Source organism: Hirsutella rhossiliensis (genome assembly GCF_020360975.1).
Source record: "Hirsutella rhossiliensis strain HR02 chromosome Unknown scaffold00001, whole genome shotgun sequence".
NCBI classification, from domain to species: Eukaryota; Fungi; Ascomycota; class Sordariomycetes; order Hypocreales; family Ophiocordycipitaceae; genus Hirsutella; species Hirsutella rhossiliensis.
The window spans coordinates 6,442,195-6,467,123 of record NW_025408667.1 but is presented as its reverse complement, the minus strand read 5'-3'; the positions used below and the strand labels follow the sequence as shown (position 1 = coordinate 6,467,123).

At 57.7% G+C, this 24,929-nt stretch overlaps 7 protein-coding genes across 7 annotated transcripts; 3 read left to right on the top strand and 4 right to left on the bottom strand.

Moving 5' to 3' along the window:
* Window positions 1-1,579: 1,579 nt before the first annotated feature.
* HRG_00819 (histone deacetylation protein rxt3 domain-containing protein) lies at window positions 1,580-4,966 on the top strand (the record flags this gene model as incomplete). The annotated part of the gene is made up of 3 exons (XM_044859290.1): window positions 1,580-3,624; window positions 3,685-3,874; window positions 3,920-4,966. 3 exons carry the CDS (start codon window positions 1,580-1,582, stop codon window positions 4,964-4,966), a joined length of 3,282 nt encoding a protein of 1,093 aa, XP_044725690.1.
* Window positions 4,967-5,437: 471 nt separating this feature from the next.
* Window positions 5,438-5,893, bottom strand: HRG_00818 (uncharacterized protein; the record flags this gene model as incomplete). Its single annotated transcript, XM_044859289.1, has 1 exon — window positions 5,438-5,893. One exon carries the CDS (start codon window positions 5,891-5,893, stop codon window positions 5,438-5,440), a length of 456 nt encoding a protein of 151 aa, XP_044725689.1.
* A 1,418-nt stretch (window positions 5,894-7,311) lies between these two features.
* On the top strand, window positions 7,312-9,255 carry HRG_00817 (phosphate transporter family domain-containing protein; the record flags this gene model as incomplete). Its single annotated transcript, XM_044859288.1, has 3 exons — window positions 7,312-7,387; window positions 7,549-8,067; window positions 8,120-9,255. The coding sequence occupies 3 exons, from the start codon at window positions 7,312-7,314 to the stop codon at window positions 9,253-9,255; spliced, it is 1,731 nt and encodes a 576-aa protein (XP_044725688.1).
* A 994-nt stretch (window positions 9,256-10,249) lies between these two features.
* Window positions 10,250-11,233, bottom strand: HRG_00816 (uncharacterized protein; the record flags this gene model as incomplete). The annotated part of the gene is made up of 3 exons (XM_044859287.1): window positions 10,250-10,450; window positions 10,676-10,689; window positions 10,987-11,233. The coding sequence occupies 3 exons, from the start codon at window positions 11,231-11,233 to the stop codon at window positions 10,250-10,252; spliced, it is 462 nt and encodes a 153-aa protein (XP_044725687.1).
* Window positions 11,234-14,863: 3,630 nt separating this feature from the next.
* On the top strand, window positions 14,864-15,943 carry HRG_00815 (3'-tRNA processing endoribonuclease; the record flags this gene model as incomplete). Its single annotated transcript, XM_044859286.1, has 1 exon — window positions 14,864-15,943. One exon carries the CDS (start codon window positions 14,864-14,866, stop codon window positions 15,941-15,943), a length of 1,080 nt encoding a protein of 359 aa, XP_044725686.1.
* A 498-nt stretch (window positions 15,944-16,441) lies between these two features.
* On the bottom strand, window positions 16,442-17,789 carry HRG_00814 (galactosyl transferase GMA12/MNN10 family domain-containing protein; the record flags this gene model as incomplete). Its single annotated transcript, XM_044859285.1, has 3 exons — window positions 16,442-17,184; window positions 17,243-17,604; window positions 17,665-17,789. 3 exons carry the CDS (start codon window positions 17,787-17,789, stop codon window positions 16,442-16,444), a joined length of 1,230 nt encoding a protein of 409 aa, XP_044725685.1.
* Window positions 17,790-21,054: 3,265 nt separating this feature from the next.
* HRG_00813 (CLN3 protein) lies at window positions 21,055-22,525 on the bottom strand (the record flags this gene model as incomplete). The annotated part of the gene is made up of 2 exons (XM_044859284.1): window positions 21,055-22,301; window positions 22,381-22,525. 2 exons carry the CDS (start codon window positions 22,523-22,525, stop codon window positions 21,055-21,057), a joined length of 1,392 nt encoding a protein of 463 aa, XP_044725684.1.
* Window positions 22,526-24,929: the final 2,404 nt, after the last annotated feature.

Sequence of the window (24,929 nt, the reverse complement as noted above, 5' to 3'; positions counted from 1 at the left end):
CCATGCAACGAGTCTGCGTGCCTGTCACAAGATGGCAAGTCGGGGGATGCAATGCCTCGTTGGCCATGTGCCGCGACTGCATCTGCCTGCCGTGCTGCCTCGGGAGGCCCGAAGAGGCAAGAGGCATCATTTGGGTTCTCCCAAGGCATGGGTTGGCGCTCCCAAGGATAAAGGTCGGTCGCTTCTTTGTCCGGCACAGCATTCCACACAAGGTGCTCAGATCGAAGCATGGCTCGCGTCGGGGGCCGTTGGACGAGAAAGGGTCGGCCGCGGGCGTGCCTGGCAGAAAGGCCGTTGGCTGCCAAGCAAGACAGGGCCGGCCAATCAAGAGGCTTTGTCTCGTTGGCCCGATCGACAGTCGCACAGAGACATCCGATTGAGATGCGTGATCCGGGGAGGTGTCGGCACACAGTAGCGACGGACCGGAAGCGGACCACGGCTCTTGTTGTTATAACATCAGACCCGTCTCGAGACACGGCATCCAATCAGCGGCTCGGTTCGTGCCGCCGTGCCTGGTTAACCGGTGGGCCTGGAGGTCTGGCTGAGATGATGTGTGACGTCGCGATGTCTTGGACGATGGGCGGCGTAGACTTTGACGCACTCGCACGTAAAGGTGAGCGCGGTGCAGTGTGCAGTCGGCCATGCTTGTTGACGAGGGCCGTGTCAAGAGGTCGCACCACGCGCGTTGGCTGATGTCGAAATTTGGGCCCAAAAAGAAAGAGGATCCGTGACCCTAATAACGTACCTACAGTACCTTAGTGTCTCGCCCCCTCCCGCCACCAATGGCGCTCTCCATGCGGCCCCACTAGGCTTTTTGGCTTCCTGGGGGTTTAAGCTCCATCTGCCAATCGCCGCCCCCTGTGCCTCGGTCTTGCAAAGGTGAGGCAAGCGACATTTCTTCTCTCTCACCCTCGCTTTCCCTCTCTCTCTATCTCTGCGTGCAGTGCGCAAACATGGCCCTGGGACTACATGCATGCATGTAAACACGGTCTCCAACATGTTCATGGCCTTCTTCCATGTTGGCTGCCAACCCATATCCCGTCTGATACTGCCGCATACTTGACCCCTTGCTCAAACTCCCTCGCCTTGGCCCGGCTGATGAGGGAGCAAGCAGCACCTTGGGGCCCAACGCCGCGGCATACCGTCGCTGAATTTGCTCTCGGCTGTCAGCCAGCTCACCTCGCCTTTGCACCCTACTCCTCTCTTCTCCCCGTCCGCCGCGCCACGCATCTGCTCCGACGCCGGCGCCGGCGCCCCGACAACTGGACGACATTTCTTGCCTTGAACTCTTTCTCATACCCCTGCGCGGCGCCGTCGACGCCTGACCAGCCTTTGCACCCGTAACGGCCCGGGCAGCAGGAGTGGCTGGCCCAAGGGCAGAGCTTCTTGTCGCCCGCATCGGTCCTGTGGTTCGTGTTACCGTCTTTTTCAATAACCGCCTGCTTCGCCATTCGCCCGCCCCAGACAGAAGCTAGGTAGAAGCAAACGGAACGGGTCGGAATTTTGGAGCTAGAAAAAAACAACCTACGGAGTGCTACGGAGTAAGCAGCCTACCAACTAACCCACTCTCGGCGCCGCCATGGACCCAAGACAGCGCCCCCAGCAGCAGCGCCAGCACCAGTACCGCGCTCCGGCTGCTGCAGCTCCTGCAAACCCCAACAACTTCGCCTCCCCAGCAATCGCCTCGCCCTTCCCTCGGCCTCACGCCACCCCGTCGCCCGGCGCAAACCACTCGCCCTTCTCGGCCTACCCGACCGACCATCGACGCACCTCCGATACGCCCTACTACCCCCCCGCCGCCCGCTCAAGCCTCCCCGACCTGGGCCACGCCCGCGCCCAGAGCGCCTCGTCTCTGCCGCCAGCCAGACAGCTTGGCCGCGCCATGGCGCCGCCGCCGCCGTCCTCGCCTCCCCAACCGCCGCACCAGCATCCCTCCTCCCAGCCTGCCATGGCGTACGGGCCGCCGCCCCCGAGACCGCCGCCGCTCCCAGTTGGGCCGTCAAACGCCTTTCCCTCGGCCCGCGAGCTCCCTGCCCTGGGCTCCCTCTCACGATCCGGCAGCGCCGCCGGCAGCTCCATGTCCATATCCTCCATGCTTGGCGGCCCGCCTCCCGCCTTGCGCGACTCCCAGCCTCCGCCCTCCCAGCACTACCCGCCGCACGCCGTCGCTCCCGCCGCACCCGGCTCGAGCTCCGGATACGCTTCCTCTGTGCATGCGTCGCCCCGGATGCACTCGGCTTCGTCCGAATACCCTCCCTTTCGTCGTCCGCAGACTCCCGATCATCAACGCCCTTACGATCCGCGCGGCAGCACCGCCCCGTCTCCCCGCGGCCACTACTCGACCCCCGATCTCCAGCGCTATGGCACGCCTCAGGCCGGCTACCACTCGCGCCATCCATCCGCCCCCGCTGACACGTCGAGGGAACCGGGTAGCTTGTCCGCCGGCACGCCTGGCGCTAATCAGCCGAAGCCCTATGGCAACGTCGCGCCCCGACCCATGGACTTGGCCAGGCCCGACGAAGCATACGCCCGTCGGGAAGAGGTCGGCCGGTCCGCGCCGGTTATCGACTACAACCCCGAGCGTTCGGGGCCGAGACCGTACGCATACGAAGATCGTTTTCGAGCAGAGCGCGAGCGGCAGGGCGTACCCGAGCCGCGAGAACGACCAGGCAGGGAGCGAGCGTACTCGGGTGATTCCCACCGGCACATGTTGTCGCCGCGCGAAATGGGCCGCCGCGAATCGCACACCAGCCAGCCCCAGTACGGCCCTCCGCCTGAAAATCGCGACCAGCGCGACCCCAGAGACACGCAATGGGGGCGTCCTAGCGCCGAGTCCAACTATCGAGCTCCCATGGACCATCAGCGACCGCCGGCAGAACCTCCCTCGTCATCCGGCTCCTACCCGCCGCAACATGCACCCGCGTATCAGGCCGCGCCTCCGGAAAGATATCCGTCCGCCTCGCAACCGCCGCCTCACCCCCAAGCCTCTTCGAACGCCGCGCCGTTCGAGCCGCCTGAACACTCCCGGATCGATCACGTGCACCAGCAGCACCAGCAAACTCAGCATTACCCCTTGCATCGCCCCCGTCACGCCGAAGAAGCGCCGCCGCCGCCACAGCCACCCTCGATTGCGTACAACGGCGGCCACAACCCGTTGCCGTTTGATTCACGCAACCGCACTGTCGAGGAATCGGCTGGGCCCGGCATCCACCAGCGGAACCTGCTTGCTGTTCAAGACATCAACCGAAAGGGCCGCGTTTCTCCCTTGCCCCAAGCCGTACAGGGGGCCCAACCCCAGCATCCGGGACCTGCTGGGGAGCCAGGCATCAAGAGCGAGTTTGGGCGCATGTTCTCGGGCATTGGAAGCGGAGTCAGCGCCATAGGCGTGTCGAGCCCGGCCGCGTCGGGCGCCGTCGCAGCGTACGGCAATGCGCCGTCGATCAAGCGTGAAGACGTTGAGAATGCAGCGCCCGACTCGGGCCCCGAGGCTGCTGGCAAGGGCAAGGGCAGGAGACGGAAGCTCAAAGATGACGAGACTCGCGGAGACGACGACACTTCGGGCCGGGCCACCCCAGGGGCTCGCACCAACAAGCGGACAAAGGCGCACCAACACCATCACCACCAGTACGCTCCTACACCCCGTTCCCTCCACATGCTGTCTGACCAATTCTTACGCGAATACAGCCATCACCACCACCACCACCACCATGCGTCCGAGGCCACCTCATCCCCCACCGCGGCAGTCGCCCCGTTTAAGAACCTCAAGGGCGGTCCATTGGCAGCGTCCCCGACCGAAAGGGGGGCCCCTGCTCCGCACCACCACCACCATCACCACCACGGGCCTCGGGCAGCTCAGCAGACCCCGGGGTCGCAGGCAAAACAATCCGCGCAGAGCCCAACTCCCATCATTCCACCAAAGCCCAAGATGACAATCACGTCCAAAGCCGTGCTCGACGCAGTGGCCCATCGACCCCGACACCACCTCGGCGACTTCATCTACGAGGCAGGATTGAGGCCAGGGCGACTGCTGCCCAACACCCCCTCACACAGGGGCTACTCCTCGAACCCGAGGCCGCTTCCCTGGGACGTGGTTGAAGGTAAGGAGAACTGCATCCTGACCGTCAAGGTGCCGCGGGTGCATCTGTCAGCGCCGGCTCGCGAGGAGATCACGGCGAGGGCATACCTTTGGGGGACCGACATTTACACGGACGACTCGGATGTCATGGCAGCCTGCATCCACGGCGGCTGGATCAAGGGCGAATGGGCCGAGGATTTCGACAGCGCCGCGTTCGACTTAGACGACGGCCATCGCCGCAAAACGAAGAACCGGGCAAACGAGTCGCTCGACCTCGAGTCCGAGGGCCTCATCACTTCGCCACCCCAATCTGGGCCGCTGTCCATCCCGACCAACCGCGACCTTCACGTCAATGTCCTCATCCTCCCCAAATTGGTCAAGTACGCGGCGACGACGCGGTTTGGCATCTCGAGCCGCGAGTTTGGCGGCCAGTATGGCGCGCGCCAGTCGGTTCATGACGGGATCAGCTACATGGTTGAGAGCATTCGCTGGGTGGAGAACGGGGGACAGCCGCAGGCAAGACTGCGCGGAAAGGCTCGCAGAGAACGCATGCGCAAGGTGATGAAGGAAGTCACGGCCAGCTTTGGCAACACCAACGGCCTGGAACAACACCAGCCCAAGCTCCAGCCCGGAAAGGACCATGACGTGGGCATTTTGCGGAGCGAGATAATAGGAAGCTGGCACAGGAGGGGCGCCGAGGAGGCCCCGAAGGAGAGCGCCGACACGGGCGACAAGGAACGCGAGCCCAGCGAGGGTGACAAGGAAAACCGTTTGGCTCACGAAAGACGGCTTGCTGAGGCGCCGCAAGACATCAAGGCCGCACCAAACGAAAACGTCGAAATGGTGGATGCCGACGCTGCCGAAAAGTCTACGGGCGGCGACAAGAAGTAAATCATCGGCGGCGACAAGGAATGGCTAGAGTCCGGGCCGGAACAAGAAAGAAGAGAAGACATAAGAATATCCCGTGGGGCGTCATTATGCTGACACAGTGGCATTACCGCGAGTCATCGGGAAACGACTCATGATGCTTGCGGGGACGTTGATTCGATGTCGACGGTGCCTAATAGCCTCTATTCTCTATTCCAGAACCCCACTATAATTCAAACGCATGTATATACAGTAACCGGGCTCATCTGAACAGCCAAGGCCGGTTGAACTGGGTCGTGGTTTGGTGGACTTTGGAGGTGCTGAGACTTGATGGAGTGGTAGAATTTGTACACGGCAAGCTGGGAGTCGAGTGCCTTGACGTGCTTGCCTACCAGCGCCCATGTCAGATCAAGAGACGACATGGGAGATGCGTGGTGTTTGATGCTTAACGAGAGATCGGTCACCAGTTCCGTCTCGACGATGCGCGGCGCGTGCTCAGAAATCCGTAACCCGTCCGTTGTAGCTCCAGTCGCCGGCAACTCCCCACCGCAGCGGCTCATTCTTGGGGCCCCCAACCTCGCCCGTCTTGGGGTTTACATGGCCACTGAACTCTGGCGGCGCGCCGCGGAACAGACCTCGGTTGACTTGGTTGTCGTCGTCGTTGCGGCTGTTGTCGTCGGCAGTGTCGATAGTGTGCCGGGGCTGCTGGGTGGCGGGCGGCGTGGCGGTGGTGGCAGAAGCAGTGGCCGTTGAGACAGGCTGGAAGGCCGAGGAGACGGCGGCGGTGCGTTGGAGGCGCTCGAACTCGGCTTGCTGGTCAGCAGGGAGCTTGGGCGGGGAGGGGCGCGGGGTAAAGGTCGACGAGGGACGCCGGAAGACGGTGAGATGGCGGAAGAGGAGGGATGTAAGAGGTAGAGGCGGTGGGCGGAGGGGAACGAGACGGGGAGGCATGATTATGCGCGTAAAGCTTGGTGACGGGACTCGAAGCTGGGGACGCGAAACTGAGGTTGCGCGAGCTTGAGTAATTGGCGGTGGCGGAATGCGTCGGGTGCTAAGACGGACCGCGGCAACATTACCTAATCCCAGGATGAGTGGTGGACTTGCCAATCTCCCGCGATAACTTTGACGACAATGACACAAGCGGCTGACTCGGAACGTTTTTATCCTCCTCCTCATCCGCCGCGCAACCCTTGGTCCGGACCTGTCGCATATCTCGCTCCATCGTCCAACATTGCCTGCCGCTAAATCCATTGGTGCAGTCCCATGCCCCGATGCGGTGGCGCGCCGGGACGTGCGTGGGCTCCACCAGACCCCCAAAGGCGGATGGATTCGTCATGACCTCGTTATGGAAAGTTCTAGCTTGTCTTCCATGAAGCCACTTGAAGCCAGCTACCTAGCTAACGACATGACGTTGGGTTTCGGCGTCCGAAAACGCCAGCAGCTTCATCATTAGCGCCAGAGAGATGAACCGTTCGTCGCCAGTGGCGACCAGACGCAATGGAAATGGCCTTCAAATGCCGACATACCAGGACCCTCGGAGAAATCAAATAAGGCTGGGCTATCAGTGGACACCCCGGCCCAGATCAAATACTCCGACTGCGAAGGATGTGCCCTGGAGCACTTGCGCGGCTTGAGCCAGTCAAGTTCCATTCAGTTGAGCCTCCCTCTTGGTACTTTCTCACCCTGTACCGCAACGAGCCATCGCACCAGATGACGCTCCTGTGGCCGTGGAGCTTTTGGCACGTGCCAGACGCCGCTTTTGTCTCATCGCGGCTAGTAATTGAAGACACAACTGGCTTTGTCATTGATGGCGTTCGTCATGTTTCGAGGCGGGACCACTAGGGCACTGAGATCAGGCGCTCACACACTTCGAGGGGCAAGCTGGACTCATCGTACAGCATGCCCGTCTGCCGGATTGTGCCCGTGGCCTTATATCCGTGTCGCTGGATCAGACAGGTTTGATCATCCTCTTAGGCCGTTACCCCCAAAGCACAACCCGGGCGGGATGTCCTAGTGCATGATTCGGCAATCCTCTCAGGGGCCTCGCTCCCATATGTAATTGAATCTCAGCTGCCTCGCCCATCTATCTGTTCCCTCGCCCGCTGAAGCTTCAGCCTGGCACTACCATCGCTTCTCAGCACGCTTCTACGTCGACCGGCCCATACGCGTCCGGCCTCACCTGCCGAACGTCAATGGACAAGTCTGCGGTAGACGTCAGCGTGACCTGATGGTGCGTCCGCCATCAATGACATACAACTCGGAACTCGACAAGTTGTTGCCCGCGTCCATCTCGAGGCATCGAGCGTGGACTCTGCCGACGACGACCTTAGCTGGCCTCTGATCTTCCTTGCAGCGCAAGAGGCAGTGCAATGTCTGCCCTGCACCAATACGACTACATCTTTGCCATCACCTCTGTACTCGCGGCGTTGGACGCCTGGAACATCGGTAAGGAACACCCCACTGCTGCTCTGGGCCATCGAGGCATGATGGGTGCACGGATGCACACTCTTGAGTGGTAACCCGAGATCGGGGGGGCCGCTGTCGTCTACCATTACCAGCCGCTACGGGAAGAGTCAAGCCGTCTAATTCGACTTCCTTGAATTCAGGTGCCAACGATGTCGCCAACGCGTTTGCGTCGTCGGTCTCTTCGAGATCGCTGACGCTCAAGCAAGCCATGGCGCTGGCGTCGGTGTGCGAATTCTCCGGCAGCGTTACGGTGGGAAGCCGGGTGACGGAAATGGTTCGCAAGGCCATCGTCAATCCTCACCACTTCGACGATGCGCCGGCTGTCCTCCTCTTGGCCATGATGTGCACCATCATGTCCTCCTCGATCTTCCTCACCGTTGCCACGAGAAAGGGGATGCCCGTCATGCCCACGCACTCGCTCCTCGGCGGCCTGATTGGCTCGGGCATAGCTTCCATCGGCGTCTCCAAGATCAACTGGGGCTGGACTGGGGTGTCGCGGGTCATAGCCGCGTGGGTCATTTCTCCCGGCTTCGCTGGCCTCTTGGGCGCAGCCCTCTTTCTCTTCACCAGGACAGCTGTCCTCTGCAAGGCGGGGGCAGTCAAGCGGGCCTTTTTCTCGATTCCCTTTTACTCCTTCATCACCTTTGGCGCGCTGGCAAGTACGTCTAAACCCGGCCCTCTCCCGAGCGTGCCTTTGACTGACCTGGACAGCGCTTGTGGTATGGGAAGGCATGTACCTTGGCACCGTACCGACCAAGATTGTGCTCATTTCTATCTTTGCGGCGGCTACAGGAGGCGTATTGCTTGAGAGCTTCTTCGTCATGCCTTGGCTCTGGGCGAGAGTCGTGCGAGACGATTGGACCTTGAAGGGGTACCACGCCTTCCAGGGACCTTTTCTTCTTTGGCGCCGACCTCCGCCACCTACGCCTCGAGGGGCCATCAAGCCTCACATCACCGACTTTTACCGAGGCCATCTTACCCCGGAGGAGCTACAATTTGTCCGCGCCTCGGAGAAGCTGTTGCAGTCGGTGCAGACGTCTGACGGCAAGCCGCCCCCGACACACGACGACGATGAGGAGCCGATCCTGCCGCCGCCCGCGCAGTCTCCGCCACCCGGGTGGGTATCACGCCTGGACCCCGAATCCGAGGCCTTGACCCCCCCTCGGCCGCCGGGATCAGGGACCAGCTGGCCAGTCATTAGATGGAGAATTGGCCGAATTTTCCTCAGGGGGGTGGAAAGGGATGTCATTAGCATGCAGAAGTGCAACGCGTTGCTGGAGTGGGACATTGCCGACATGCATTCACGGGCCCGTCGATACGACAACCGCGCCGAGTACATGTTTTCCACCCTGCAGGTCATCACGGCGGCCGCCACCTCGTTTACGCACGGGGCCAACGACGTGTCCAACGCCATTGCGCCCTTTTCCGTGGCCTACGAGGTGTGGTCGGAGGGCCGCGTGCCCGAGATGACAAATGTGCCCATCTGGCAGCTCTGCTTCGGCGGCGCGGTGATTGTGCTCGGCTTGCTAACCTTTGGCTACCACGTGATGCGCACGTTGGGCAACCGGCTGACGCTCGTCTCGCCCAGCCGCGGCTTCTGCATGGAGCTTGCCTCGGCCATCACGGTGCTCGTGGCGACGAGGCTGCGGCTGCCCGTGTCGACGACGCAGTGCATTGTGGGGGCCACCGTCGGGGTTGGCCTGGCCAACGGCGACTGGCGGTGCATCAATCTGAAGCTCACGGGCCAGATCTACTTGGGGTGGCTCGTCACATTGCCCGTGACGGGTTTTGTTTCGTGGTGCCTGATGGGGATGCTGTTAAATGCACCGTCGTGGCCGGGGGCGTAAAGCTGTCGCGAAGCGTGGCCTGATTTCGCAGGTCTCGGAGATATCCCTAGGCAAGAGGGATCTAGGAAGCTGAAAGACCGGTATAGAAGAAGGAAGAAGGAGCTGAAAAGAGGTGCAGAGAGGAGGGTGGGGGAGAGAGGGGAAGTAGAAGTGGCGATGGCTTCCTATGGAGGTAGCGAGAGATAAGACGGATAAGCTGGCAACGGCTGAAAAGGAGGGGAAAAACCGGCAAAAAGCTCGGTAGTTAAGAGGACATTAGTGGCTTCTTTAAGCAGGATCTTCTTTGTTAATTGGGATGCTAGAGGGATATAAAGAGGGGCGTTGGATAGAGGAAAGAAGGACAATTAAGGCAATACAACAATCATTCCCCTGCCGCAATTATTGCCCCCGCAAGAATCAAACAACTTTGCCCTGCCTGTCCGACCCCTTACTTCCAATTTTACCTTCGTGCATTTTATATGCACTTCTCGCATCTCTCTTCGCGAGAAGAGCCGCCGACCACATCAGACGGCCCAATCTGAGATGATCCTGTTGCGTTTGTAGCCCTCTTGTGGATGACTTAGATTTTGGCCATCCCCGACAATGGGCCAAGGACGGACACGGGCTCGTCCGTTGGGGAGAGCATCGGGGAGGGCTCTCAAAGGAAGATGCGAATAATGAAGGTGTCGCAGCGATAGTGCTTGATTTACAGCGTGGCGTTTCAGGAAAGGTTGACTCCAGGAAGACTGGCATGCCCGTATAGCATGGAGAGTCGGATCAAATCAAATTCAAACAACTCTGCATTTGCCTCGACGCCGTAGTTTGACGAAACCAGGACCGAGAGCAGGTGAAGCTTCTTGGGCAACGGGGGTACTCACCCGGTCAGCTCGCTCGAGTGCAAGACGGGCCCGCGGAACTTGTCCACGTCGGGGATGTAGGGCATGTTGGGCTCGCCGCAGGTGCCGACGGCGGCGATGAGGCCCTCAAAGTGGCCGTGGGACGGGTCGTTGATGACCTAGCGGCCGGCGTCGTCCTGGTAGACCCTGTCGACCTTGAAGTTGAAGCGCGTCTTGTTCTGCAACCCGTAGCGCTTCCAGAGCTGGCGCACCTGGCCGAGGATCTGGTTGCGGTTGGGGTAGCCCTGCTCCCACTTGACCGAGGGATGGAACCGATACATCAAGGAGTGGATCTGCAGGCCGGACGTGTCGTTGACTCTCTGGGGGGAGGCGTCAGCTCTGCTCGTTGGGACACCTTGAACCTATACTTGTCCCCTCGTGTTGCTAGTCCCTGGGTCGGACTCCCGCATCGTGACTTTATCGGAACGGCGCGTACTCCAAGATTTTGGCCCGACAAAGGCAACAGTTATCGCAAGAGAATGTTGAAGAGCCCAAGATGTCTGACTCTTGTAACCTAGAGATCGGAGTGTATTGATGAAACTTACGGGAACGAAAGAGCCTTGCCCCGCAAGCAGCCATGCACTGTGTCAGGTTCCTTCGAAGCCAAACCCGTACTTTCACTTCATTCGACTACGGTGTAGGCAATGGTATCTTATAAGCCCTCAAGGTATCGCGTATAGTTTACCGCCGTGGTCGGCCCACCACTGCAGGTATAGCCAAACCAATACCGCGCCGGGGGCGAGCCGGCGTTGATAGCTGTAAAACTCATCGTCAACTTTCGTCGTCCACCAAGACTATATATAGCTCCGCTCTTGCTTGGGGGGTGAGAGTGGACACGAGGGCCCAGGGCACGCACCGGAGTTGGAAAAGGTGGACGTGCAGGCGGCATCCCGCGTGCACCGGTCGAGCATCTCCCGCGCCCACGATTCACCGCCCGCGTACGCGGAGTAGTTTGCGTGGTGGCTCGCGAGGACGTGGTCGAGCAGCAGCGAGGTTTCTGGCATCCAGTCGAGCGGCTCGGGCAGCGGCACGCGGGCGAAGCGGCGGGGAGCGGACGTGGCGGCCGCCGTTGCTGTGGTTAGGAGGAGCATCGACGGCTTCATCTTGTCTCGGGTGTGGGCTTGGAGTAGGAGAGCTGGGAGGATTTGCGAGTCTTGATATGTATGTGTCTGTGTGACTCTATGGTTTCAAACGACGGCGGTTGATGGCCTCTGTTAAGTCACAAGGCACCCCTTTTATGATCCCCAAAAATAAGGGTATTTGCGGACACCCAGGTCCTCGCTTAGGCACTCGATGGAGAAATAAGAAAGAAAACACCAGCATACGAAGCTGTGCCACGGCCGTCCCATCGTGGTCTGGTTCCCCCAGGCTATCGAGTCTTGGCAGCGGGTATATTGAAGGCTCCTGCCGACTCTTTCTTGGCCTCCGTTGTGTCCATGGTCTATCCGGCGCAGGCCACTCCTGTTGACGCGACTCGTTCGTCGGAAGCGACCCCTCGGCACTTTGCTGTTGCCGTCGTGGTCGACGTTTGGTTTGGAACCGCGTGGAAAAGCGCCGAGATGATAATATTTCGTCCACTATCCAGGTCGAACCCATCTAACTTGACTTTTTCGTGTTTGGAGAGTTGCACGAGTCTGTGCCACCGCCTGTCTGGTACTTGACCCGGACAACTCTCATCACACGCAACCAGGAGCCATCTCAGATTCGTGCGAAGCCCGTTATCAGAATGACTTGATTCAAGGGCATACGTGAACCTATCATATACCATAGGGATAGGGCTACTCAAACTAAGCAAATGAGCTCATCACCTTTCAAAAAGGATACCCGAGATAAGAGACTATCGTCGTCTGGAGAGGCATCCAAGTCGTCGCCACCACAGTTATAATCACTACACTTGTTAGTTCCGTTAGTCCAATCCCCATGCCAGAGCCGGATTATCAAGGAAATGTTGACAAGATACGTACAAAAGAAGTAGACACGCCACGTCGTTGCATCCCTCGGGCACATTGACCATCTTTATATGTCAATGGGGACATCTATCATTGGTATAGACGCACTTGGTAGGAACGGTTTCGCTGCGACTTGGGAGAGTGAGGCATACCGCACTGCTCAGGGGGCTTCAACCCAGGTACGCCGCCCCTGTACCAATAATTTTCGTAAATTGTGACGCCGAGAGGATACTTCGTTGTATCAGCGCGGCCCCGTCTGTTCTGATAGTTACCCATTATCAGGGCAGATACTTCCTTTCCAACGCCGCCCAATAAATCATCGTATCGGCGTGACGCTGAACATTAGTTCGCTCGTCGACGTGGAAAGCCACTTACCAGCCTGGCTTTGGCGATTGCTTCCAGGATGCCGTCCGAGTGCTGTATTGCATAGTTGGGGGTGTATCGGTGGCTATAAGCGGCCGAGGTGTTCCGGATATTGGTACGCCCAAGGCCTACGCATTGCTTCTGTTGATGCATCTCAAGTGGATGACGGTAGGGCGTGGATGTGGAAGAACAACAACGATTCGGCCTCCTCCACAGGGCTACTCACGCTCGAACAGAGGCTGCTTCTGGAAACCTGTCGAGTCAAGGCAACGAGCCGGAGCATCGCGTCGAGATCTCCGGCATCGAACCACTGGTCCCACATTGCTCGATGAGCCATACCATGCCATCCAGGTCCACCCGTCGAACTCGCATCGAGCAATGAATGTAGGGGTAGCAGTGCCACCGTGGCGACGATGGCTGACAGAAGAATTATACGACCGGGAGGAGTTTTGCTTGTTCAAGTTGGAAGGATAAGTAAATGTCCGAACCGTGGCCTGGGAAAGGGTACTCACAGAGTCGAGAAGCTTGTAGAGGGGATAAACGGGAGCCTGCATCAAGGGTAACGATGGATGATTTATACACAGCCAGGCATTGGGGCAGGTCTTCGGGATCGGTGGTGCCTCAATGTACACTCGTCTCTTGAAAGTTGAGTAATTGAATACAGTGACAGCGTTGCAGTGAAGTGAGAATAGACTCTTGCGTGAGCCCACGGTACTTAGCAATCAGGCATTATCCGTGAATCGGCCGATGTTGGGTGTCAACCCCATCGCGTGACTGCCGAGGAGGAGCAGAAGCAATCACTATAGCGGCCATCTATAGACGTAAGAGAATCTTAAAGCAAAGCCAACGAAATAGTGGCTGCTCGGGTAGATATTGTCGACTATATCTAGCATTCGCAATCTCGGTTCGCGCACACAAGCTCCGTAGTTAGTATCTCCTGGTGAATGGAGTTTTTCGGAGACCGTGACCTATCTGCTCCTCCTCGGCAGTCAAAGGAGTGTTGTTCCTTTTAGCCAGCCAAGCCAGCGAGAAATGTACCGAGCTTTATAACCTAAAGGGTTCCACTGCGACATAGCATACGCCTTAGATGTCATATCATGGTACAAGAACTCTGCCTTATACTCCAAGAACGGGGCTACAGAGACGGTTGAATGAACTCGTGTCCCATCAGGCAAGCGCTCTACTCACGGGCTTAGCCACTTGAGAGCTTCTTACATGTACGTTCTCTTACCATCCAAAGGATTTGGAGATGGAAAGAAATAGCTGTCTCGGTTATTTTGTACGTAGATAATCTAAACAAAGCTCTATAGGTAGAGTTGGCGCCAGTGTTCGTCTCTGCAAGCAATAGTTTGTTTGAGACATGCGCATTGTAGTTGACGGATGGAGTAAACCGGCAATTGGTCGCTCCAGGCGTTGGTGCAGGCCCAGCACACGGCTTCTCCAAGTGATAGAGGTCTCGTCGACGCGATGGGCATCAAAGACAGCTGTTCAAGTATAAGAAGAGGCACAAGCTCTACCCTCCCGGGGAGCCCATTCTTTGCAAATGTTAAAGCAGTCCATAGGATTGTCTCTTGTCCGAGCTCAAAGGTAGCAACCTCCAATGAGAAGCCTCTTGGGTCTTGCTGCCGTGGCCTCGCTGGGTGCGGCAAGGACTCATACATCCATCCGCGTTCAGCTTGCAGCGACGTCAGAGCGTCGGCTGTCGATAACGGCACCCGGGATATCAAAGTACTCAAGACGGGCACCTGCGCCAGGAGACACGGTACCGGCCCGGATCCCGACGACTTCTGCGCCAAGAACCCAGGCTTTGATTGCCTATCACGATTGGAATGAGATAATCTATACTGTGAGACTGAGAGTTACCCTGACTACAGGGCCAGGACTCCGGGAACACACTTTGACAGGGCAGAGTTGACGCCGCACGAGCGTTGCACCTGCCCAAAACGCCGAGGGTATCGGTAACGGGAATGGCCCGTGGCGCCTTGACATGGAGCTCTGGTCTTGCGCTCTCGGCGTGGCAGGCAGACGAGGCCGAGAAACACGGAGGATTGCGTCCGTTTTCCTCAAAGCATTCCCTGGGACCACGGGGCTAGGAGAGCTGATGCCATCTGGGTCGATGAATCTGTAGAGAGCGTGCAGACATGAAGCAAGACGAGAGTGACGAATGTAGAGCTCTCCAATGGGACCGAAGGAAGCGCCCCCACGCTCCGGCCCGGCGATCCGGAGGTCCGAGCCCGGGGGCCCCACTCCTCCGCCGGCGAATGACGCTGACGGCTTTGCCAAACTCCCTTCTCCCACGCTCACGCACGCACACAAACAACATCCAAAACACATACAAACACAGAGAGAGGGAGAGGTTGACAAACAAAGGCAACGCCAAGTATGAAAAGCGTTCACGAATGAAGAAAAAAAAAGGGAAAAATGTCCGACACGCCACCCCACCAGCGCCCACGCTTCGCCAGCGCCCTCGCGCAGTCGCCGCGCTCCGACGTGCTGGAGTGGCGCCTCCCGCGGCCCTTTGCCCACTGCGTGCTGACGGGCCGCTCGCGCGCCGCCTGGCACACGTCCTTTGTCGTGCCGCAGCTCGACCTGCTGCTCGACGCCGGCCTGTGCGTCAACCGCCTCCGCCCGCGCCACGTCTTCCTGACCCACGGCCACAGCGACCACACCCTGCTGGCGCCCGCCTTTGTGGGCGGCGGCGGCGGCGGCGGCGACGGTGATGATGGGTTGCCGCATGTCTATTGTCCGGTTGAGATGGCCGGCCTGTTTGATGACTTTGTTCGGGCCAGTGTCTTGCTCGACGCCGGGGGGGGAGGTCCGGACGAGGAGCCAAGGGATGATGATGATGATGGTGGTGTCGGTGTCGATGACGACAAGGACGGCCAAGAAGACGGCAGGCAAGACAGCACGGCGCAAGAGCAAGGGACGGATGCCCCGAACACGACGGAAAACACGACGCACATCACCCACGCCCTCCGGCCCGGCGACACCGTCCCCCTCCACCACCTCCGCTCGCGCGCCAACACGCTCGTCACGGCCACCGCCTTCGCCTGCACCCACTCGGTCCCCAGCCTCGGCTACCTCTTCTCCCGCGTCACCCAGCGCCTGCGCCCGGCCCTCGCCGCCCTCGCCGGCCCGCGCCTGCAGGCCCTCCGCGCCGCCGGAGAGTGGCTGACCGAGCCGCACGCCGTCCCCTTCCTCGCCTTCCTCGGCGACTCCACCGCCGACACGCTCGCCGCCGAGCCCGAGTGGCTGCGTGCCGGGGTCCCCGTCGTCGTCACCGAGTGCAGCTTTCTCTATCCGCGGCACAAGGCGCTTGCCGACCGCACAAAGCATACCGCCTGGGGGGACCTCGTCCATGTCGTCCGCCGCTGGCCGCAGACGACCTTTGTCCTGACCCATTTCAGCCTGCGCTATTCCGAGGCCGACATTGTCGCCTTTTTCACCGACATGGTCGATTGCCCCGCCAACATTGTCGTCTGGGCGGATCCCCTGGCCTGAGTCGGCCATTGACGGGGCCGTCCTGGGCATCAAGACCTTCAGATCAACCCCGACCAAACTTCAAGAGGCACGGAAGAAACGACACACATGCCATCAGCGTTAACGGACAACCATGGTCGCCCGCCTTGTTGAATTCTCACGCCTCTAGTCGCAACCAGGGCCATGGCGCCATCCTTATGTACACCAAACACAATATTAGCCCCCAATACCCAAAACAACAAAAGGACATGCCGTCGTAACTGCGCCGCTCCGGAAATGCTCAGGGTCGTGCCCTCATCTGTTGAAAGAAAGAATGCATGCCGGGAAATCGCCACCGTCCCCTATTTATGGCCTTTATTTGCTCTGCAGCAGCCGCGCCACCATGCGACGTGACCCAGAGGGAACCAAGCCCTCGCGCCGATGGACCCAGATGAGGAAAGAAATAAAAGAAATGGAAAGATTCAACCACACTCGGTCATCTTTCGAGAGCCGGGCATAGTCAAGGGACCCCACGGCCCATCATCTCACTTCTTCCTCGGGCGTGCTCCTGGTCAGATGCTGCTGTCCCCCCTTCAGAGCCGCCTTGGGGCCCTTGCGCATCAGCGCACTCTCGGTCATGTAAAAGCCGTCTTGCTCGTCCTTGTACTGCTGGTGGAACAGCTGCAGGTAGGGGCCGGGGACCTGCTCGCCCACGTCAATCTTGATCTGGTCCGATTTGCCCGTCCACAGGTGCCGGATGAACTGCCCCTTGCAGCCCCAGTCGTTCTGCGGGAAGCCGTTGGCCTCGACGCAAGGCAGCTCCCGAATGTGTTCGGTAAAGTTGTAGCGGACAAAGGTGCCAAAGCCTCCCTGGTCCGTCGGCTGGCCGGGGATGTTGTAGCGGAAATCGGTACAGCCCGGGTAGGGGCCGTCGTCGTCGGGGCACGTCTGCCATGCGTCGAGGATGTCGTACGTGGTCGGGTTGTTTTGCGCGATGATGAAGCCCGTGTTGAGGTACAGCTTGCCGAACCTGTCCTTGTTCCACTCCAGGTCGGGGTCGACGGCGAGGGCGAGCGAGTTTGATTCGGGGAAGAGCTGCCAATAGTTCAAGAGCCACTCAAAGGGCAGGTCGAGGCGAGGGAAGATGGCGTCCGAGTCGAGGTAGACGCAGACGTCGTGCTCCTTGAGAATCTTGGCGATGACGGGCGGCTTCTTCCAGGATGAGCGCCGATCGGGGTACTCGTCGACGGCAACATAGTAGTACTTGTAGCCGTGAATCTTGGCTTTGGGGGGAATCAACATCAGCGGTGGCGACGCGTCCAAGCTAGAGCAGATGCCTACCGTAAAGCCAGTGATTGATGATACCCAACGACAGGCCGTGGACGTCGAGGGAATCGTCCCAGGACATGAGACTGGGCCCAAAGACCTGGCCCGGCTGGTCAAAGGGGCGGCTGTCGAGGTCGATGATGCACAGGTCGTTGCCGAGCGGGCGGTTCCAGCGGGGGGGCCGAGGCAGGGTCCAGTTATAGGCGCCGAAGGGGCTGTAGCTCGGGGATGCGGGCTGGATGGAGGGCTTCCAGAGCTGGTGGTAGAAGAAGTTGCGCAGCTCGGTGGCATACTTGGCTAAGGTGGTGTCGGCCAGGAAGCCCGGAGAGGCTGAGTCTGGCGCCGTCGAGAGATTGCCGACGAAGGCGAATTTTGTCCTGTGCGAGGCGGGTGATGAGCCGTCGAGCATGAAGGGGGAAGAGGAGAGATGGGTTTACCTGGCGGGCAGGAGCCACGAGTCGGAGGATGTGGAAAAGAGGCCGAAGAAGAGGGTGGTGCAGATGAGGGTGGCGAGGACGAGGACGGTTCCCCGCGTAGACCGTAAGGAGCCGCTGAAGACCATTGCGACGGCATGCGCGCCGGCCCGTTGGGCTTCTGTTGGCCTCGGGTGGTGATGGGCCGTCGGTGCAGGTGGTTGCTGTGTGATTCTTGTCGCCGGCGAGGGCGAGGGCGAGGGCGATGCGTGGAAGAAGCGGGGCAAAGGAGTGGATGAGCAAACGGCGTCGGAGGGAAAACAAAGTCTGGAAGAAGAAGAAGAAGCAGCAGTAAAAGCAGTAGAAGACGAAGGGAAGAAGGGGAAGAAGGAAGGAAGAAGGAGAAGAAGGAGGGAAGAAGGAGGATGCTGCCCTCCGCTCCGGGCACTTTGTGGCGGGCGAGGATTCAAGCTTGTCGTGACGGCGAGGCGGGAGGGAGATGCAGCCAAGGAAAAAAAAGCAATGAGAGATGAAGAGGGAAGGGGGAAAGGGGTGGTGGTGGGTGGGTGGTGTCAGTGTGGCAGTTGGAGATGGATGGATGGCCGTGGTAGCCCGCAGTGCCAGCTTGTGCGTGCCACGGCGAATGTGCAGTAGGTCATACGCAGTACCTACTACTCTGTACTGTACCTACTACTGTGACCTACCGAGCACCTGTATTTATAGCGCACCCTTGCCCTGAGAGACGGGTCTGGAGAGCAGCTGAGCAAGGACAATTTCCGCTGCCGCACAATGGCGCTCAGGGCGGCCAGGTGTCTCTTATTAAACGTCTGCAAACCATTGTCCGCTAATAGACACTGTACATGACATATTATTGCGGCGTGCGTAAATGAGCGGCACTAGGAGCTCGAGGAACAGGGCTCTGAGACGGGGGTGCCGGCCTGGAAGGGGCCTGGAAGGGGGGTGACAAAGAGGCCAATCGGCAATAGACGGATGGGAATAATGGGCCTAGCTGATCTGGGGTGAGGTAGGTTTTAGGTTTTCTGGGCAGATGGACCGCAGCAAACGGGTGTGGGTGCGCCGTTGGCATATCCATATCCAGCATCCTGTCCATGTGCTGTCCTGTCTCGCTGGTGCCGGCCAGGGAGTGAGTGAGTGAGTGAGCCGACAACCGTCCAGCGCCTGAGCCTCCACCGCGCCTCCACCGCGCGCTGGAACGTCTTGCGCGGGGGATCGTGCCTACGGGCCTAGTGCCTACGGGCCTAGTTAGTAGTGCCTACGGACGGGCCTAGTGCCCAACAGCGCTGGAATTTTTTTACTCACTGCTGCGAGGGCCTCTCTCTCTCTCGCCTTGCCTAAACAGGCCAAAGGCGCTGCACGGCCGCCTACTTGGGCTAACCGTCCGAAGCTTGGCGCATGCCCTACCAGCGCTTATTACACGTGCGTGACGACAGGCTCCTGTATGGCCCTGTATGGCCCTGTATTATGGCCCGGTATGGCCCGGCATGGCCCTGTATGGCCTTTTGACGCCCTCACGCCCTCACGCTCTCAGAGCAATCAATGGCCGAGGTGCCCGCAAGCCCCGTTATTTCTCCTTCAACGTCGTCACATGCTGTTGAGAGAGCTCATCATATCCTCGTCCTCGTCTGCCTTATCACAGACGTCCCTCCTCAACACATGTGCCCCAACGCTCTCCTCGCACGCGGCGAGCCACTCTCGGCAAACGGCGCTTCCCTGTTTCACGCCCACCAAGCCTGCAGTCCGGCCGGCCCTTTGCATCGGCCGAGATCCCACTAGAAAAGGCCAGTAAAGATTAATGCCAAAAAAAAAGAAAAGCCATCTCCGTCTGTGACCTCTGTTTCGTCAATGGCAGCCCTGAAATAGGCGCTGTGGGTCAAACTGTAAATCGTCGTCGTCGTCGTCACCGGCGACGTGTCTCGCCCTGTCTGCGGGCTCGCCGAAGCAGCACCCAGCTTCTCTCTCCAAAGTAGCCATCGTCAAGGGCCAAAAAGTGGCCAAATGCCCGCTCGTGATCGCATCGTCCCCCTGCGTGACAGTCGTTGCACAGGCGTGAGCCGGCCACTAAAAGTCGCTTGCTTATCGACTCCTCTGCTTCCCCCAGCCCCAACGCCAAGCCGCTTCTCCCCACCAAATCGGTCGCACACGCGCTTGCAAGTCACAGACCAATGTCGTCCCCAGATTCATGACAAGCTTTAATGGTTCTGCTACTCCACCACGACATGTCCACCTCGCGCCATCGCAAAGTATCATTGGTATCCTAGTCTCGACAGCTCAGCTCGCCGTTTCTTCAAACGCCGCCATCGGCATGTGGGGGTCTCCGCTTTGCCGTCCGATCCGGCGCCGGGCCCGGGCCCCAGCGCCTCGCCACCTGCGGCCACATCGTGACTCTACACGTCGTCAAACGAGACTCCCCCAGCACGGGCCATGTGCCCAACGGGCAAAACAAGTCGTCGTCAGCCTCCAGCACTGCTCCACGACACGCGCGGCCAACAAGACGCTCACTCCTCCGAGCGCTTCGCATTCTCCCATTTGCGGTGAACCAAGTCCCCAACCTGAACCATGACGCCATGTCGACAAACCCACTCACGTAGAGCTCATCGCACCCTCATGCTCCAGACTGTCTCCCTCGGTCGTTGGCAGCGTCGGCCTCCCGACAATCCACATTCGCCCCGTGGCACCCCTAGAGTCGCCCTCGGCCATCATTTCCAGTCCATGTTCCTGGACCGACAGCTGGTGATCGGCGTAAATGTCCAACGGTTCCCGCCCTTGGGCATGTCCCGGCCCACTCTGCTCGACGACAATGTTCTCTGTGAGCCAGCCAGGATGCCTTCCGTTCTCAAAGACGCCGAACCCACCGGCGACAGCTTCTTCTCTTCGTCAACTTTGTTGGCGCCCTTGACCTGAAATTTCGATTTCGAACATGCTCGAGCGCAAGGGCGAGCGAACAGCCCGACCCCTCGACTACTGGCTTGGACTCGTGAGCCGCGCTGATTACGGCTGGCTGCGAGTGCGGGTCGTGAGGGAATGGAGAGCCATCTGCGTGTGGTTTCATCGGCGGCGCCTGCGGCAGAGACCTGGCCGACAGGCACAAACGTGGGCAAGGCTGATGCAGGGCTTGACGACGCCATCTCAGCCCGGGAAGCCCAGATCGTCCACGCCCATCGGCCAGATGCCCGGCTAGCACAGTAAGCTCTCTGCCACGTTTTGCGCTCATCCGCACGTGGGCAAAGGCGGCCGCAACGTCAGAGCAGGGGACGGCTCCGCGATGGCACATGCTGATATGAGCTCCTGTGGTGCAACGGCTCGTATCGACGTACATACACGTCCAGATGTGCGTGCAGGACAAGTCACACATGCATGCTCAGGGCACGTGCATACACTGCGCCAGCCCTTTCATCACGCATTCTTGGCTTGAATTCTCCGACACCAATCCCGTCCATGGGCGACTTGGTAGTCGCAGAGGTTGGTTTCCAGCGCAATGCTCAGGAACCCGGCGGTGCAAATGCCCGCGCTGTCGCTCACGGTGGCCGCCCCCAGGCTGAACTCGCGGTCCTCTAGCGGTACATTCTCGAGAATCTCGGCAAAACAGTTGACGTAGACGCAGCCTCCGAGAAGGCCTTCCCACAAGACGATGGCAAAGACTATGTAGACGGAGGGGATGAAGTAGAAGAGGGCGTGGAGCGTGAGCAGGGCCAGGTTGCCCACCTGGAGATAGGAAGGCAAGTACAGGTTTCGGATGCGGACGATGGACACGGATGATCGAGAGATGAAGACGCCGAGCTGGTAGAGGAATCCGTAAAAGGGGTAGAAGCTGCGCAGGTGTCGGAAGGGCGACGACTTGACCGGGTACAACAAGGTTGGCGCAACGCCCTGGTTGATGGTATACTCGGCGATGTAGACCAGAAACAGAGGCATCATGTACGGGACGAACAGCGACTTTGCGCGCCGCAGGTTCGCCCTGAGCGAATGCGACTTGGGCGTCTCGTGTGCCGGGGAGACATCGACCGCCGACGCCGGTGGAGCGAGCAGCGCCGAGGGTGCGGCTTCGGGGGGTGCGTCGTTGACTTGGTGGTGGGCTTGGTCGTCGGCCGCCGCCTCCCGGTGAGGTACGGCCTCGTATCCCCTGCGGTTCTGGATGCGACGAAGCGGCTCCTGAGGCAATATGAAGAAGAAGCTGACGAGCATCAGAGCCGGCAGGGAGGCGGAGAAGAGCAAGCTCTCGCGGACGCCGAAGCCCCACCACTCGGTCATGACCTCGTACAGGCCGGCGCCGACTAGACCAGCAGCCCCCGTGCCGGACCCCCAGCCCACAAGGCCCCCACGACCGTAGTAGTGGAGGAGCGAGAGGAAGCTGAGCTCGCCGCCGCCGCTACTCAGGCTGGCCATGACGACGCCGGCCAGCCTAAAGCTGACGGACTGGGACGAGGGCGCAAGGGCAATAATGAGCATGCCGGCGGAGGCGAGGGCGATGAAAACGGGGACACGGAGGCGGTAGGGCACGGCGTGGATGTAGTAGGGCCCGACGAGCTTGAGGAAAAAGGAGGGCATGACGTCGGCGAGGAGGACGATGCCCTTTGGGAGGGAGCCGACGAGGTCCTGGGCGGCGGAGAGGATGATGACGTAGAAGATGTTGTTGATGAGGCCTGGCGAGGAGTCAGCCGTCGGGGTTCTTTGGCAGTCATGGCGATTCTTGAGACAGGATAGGGCAGACGAGGAGCTCACCGAGGAGCCAAAAGGCGACGAGAGTCCTGGTGTCGGCATGGCGCAGCAGAGTACTCAGCCGCGCGCGGTAGACGGCCCACGAGGACGAGGGCGCGCCGGGCATGGGGAGCAGGGCGGACGACGAGGGAGAGCGGCCGGTGGTCATGGTGGCGAGAGGACTCGAAGCATGACGAGGGCGAGGATTCGCGGGTCAAGGGCCAAGACTGAGGGTTTTGATGGATGAGGTTGTCGGAGGTCAGCTTCAAGGGTCGTCGCTAGAGGGCCGGCGAAGGCTGCTGTAGGGATCCAACGAGCGGTGGCTGCAAGGGTATTCACCCTTGGTAGCAGTTTGGGCTCTGGTACGGTGGCACATTAGCTAAGGTCCGCAAAGTATGCCAAAACCTAAACCCACTAAATTACTATACCACTTTATTTATATATCGTTCCTAGTAAGATTCTCGTATATATATAAAAAAAATAAAGCTATTTATACGCGGGTAATTAACTAGTCTTTGCTTTACCCTAAGGCTCGTACGAGCTAAGGTTACTAACCTAGAACACCACGAGAAGGTGCCAGTCGTCGTTCTAGATTAGCTAGGACTTCCTAACTAATACCTCTACACAAGGCTACTTAGCTAAGGCTTTATAGGTGCCCGCTACCTATTATTATAGATAAAGAAATACTTATACGTACCTTTCTAGAGGACGACTAGGTCGTCCGCGGTTCCGTCCTCGAGCAGCAAAATCGCCTAGCCAGACGAGGACCCCGGAGCCTCGTCGACTAAGATCGGCTGCTCTCGGGAACCGGACATAAGGGCGCCTCGTACGCTAGGTAGAAACTAAGGATCTCCTTCGGAACAGCGAGCAGCGCGATCCGGCCACTTATAATTGCCGTAGTAGCCACCGAAGTAGCCCGGGAGGCGAATATAGTAGGGAAAGGGACTTACGTACGCGTCCCTATCTATAATTATCTTATTTTAGCAAGATTTATATAGATAGGGATAGAGAACGCCTCGACTTTAGATAAGGAAGGCGTTTACGTATAAGTCCCTTATACCTATAACCTACTTTAGTCGTACGCGCTTATAGAGGAAAATAACGCGACGGCTAGGTAGGTTAAGGATAGCGCGCTATACTATATTTTTCGTGTATGGCCGGAGTTGCTGCCTACTTACGTCGACCTCGAGGAGGCGCGGTCTTCGTAGGAGCTCGCGTACGAGATCCTAGTCGAGTGCCTTAAGAAAGTTAGTGTCTTATATAAGAAGGTAAGTGCTAAAGAGGTTTTACTTACTTAAGGAGGCGCGCCTTAGTAGATAAGCTAGTTATTAGCGTTTTTATATAAATATATTAGTAACTTACTACGTATAAGGAGCTAAGGAAAGAGATACGTACGCGCTTATAGTAGTAATACTATTAATGCTATTACTACTATTATTATTGCTATTGCTATTACTATTACTATTATTGCTACTACTAGTAATAATAAAAAGAAGAAAAGGAATTTATATACGCGAGCATAGATTAAATAGGTAGGTAATACCTAAGGCATACGACCTACTAGCTAGTAGGTCGTAGTAAATAGAATAAGAGAATAGCTCGTATTAATAATAGCTTTATTATAAGAAGACTATATATTATACTTTTATACGAATATATAGTGCTATTCTATTTATATAGTAAAGTAAGATTTTTCTCCTTTTTCTTTTCCCCTCTTTCCTCCTCCCTCTTTCCTTTTTTTCTTTTCTTTCCTTTCCTTTTCTTTTTTCTATTTTTTCGTTATATATAATGCCGCCTTATTTCTACTAAGAGAAGTGCCCGAAATCTTAGCGCCTTTATTACTTAATTTAGAATATATTTCTATAATCTATCTACTACCTATTTTACGTAGTCTCTTAGCTAGAGACTATTAACCTTACTATAGAAGGAAGTCCCTATTATATAGCGTCTATATTATCCTCTTAAGTCTTTAGCCCTCTTCCTTTAAGAACCTTAAGCTCTTCTTCTCTTTCTAAACGAGACTATATAATAAACTTTACGAAGAACTTCTAAGTAAAGGTATAAGAGGCGTTTAATACTACTTATACTACTAAGGAAGCTAGCCCGTACGACTATCTTACTAGCTTGCCGATTCGACTTTATAGCCTACTCTCTCTTAGAGAGTATAAAGAAGACTTCTTTCTTCTACTAAAAGTTATATAGCTTCGTATATATAATCCCTTATAATAAATATTTTTCTTTAACCTTTATTAGATACTATTAACCTTCTACTACTCTCCTTATCCGATTTTAAAGAACCTTTTAGTATTACTAAAAAATAATAAATTAAGCGATATATACGACCGAGCTTTATAAAGTAATTTAATAAGAAGATTCTATAGGAACTTAGTAAGTCTTAGAATAAGAAGAGTAGCTTTAATAAGCTCCTTACCCCTTTTAGAGATATAGATCGTATAGTATATAAGCTTTTCTAATAAGATAGGAAGTATAAGTAGAATATCTCTAATAGTAAGATTAAAGTCTAGATTAACTTTTAACTTTATAATTCCTTAACTCTTATATATACGAACTAG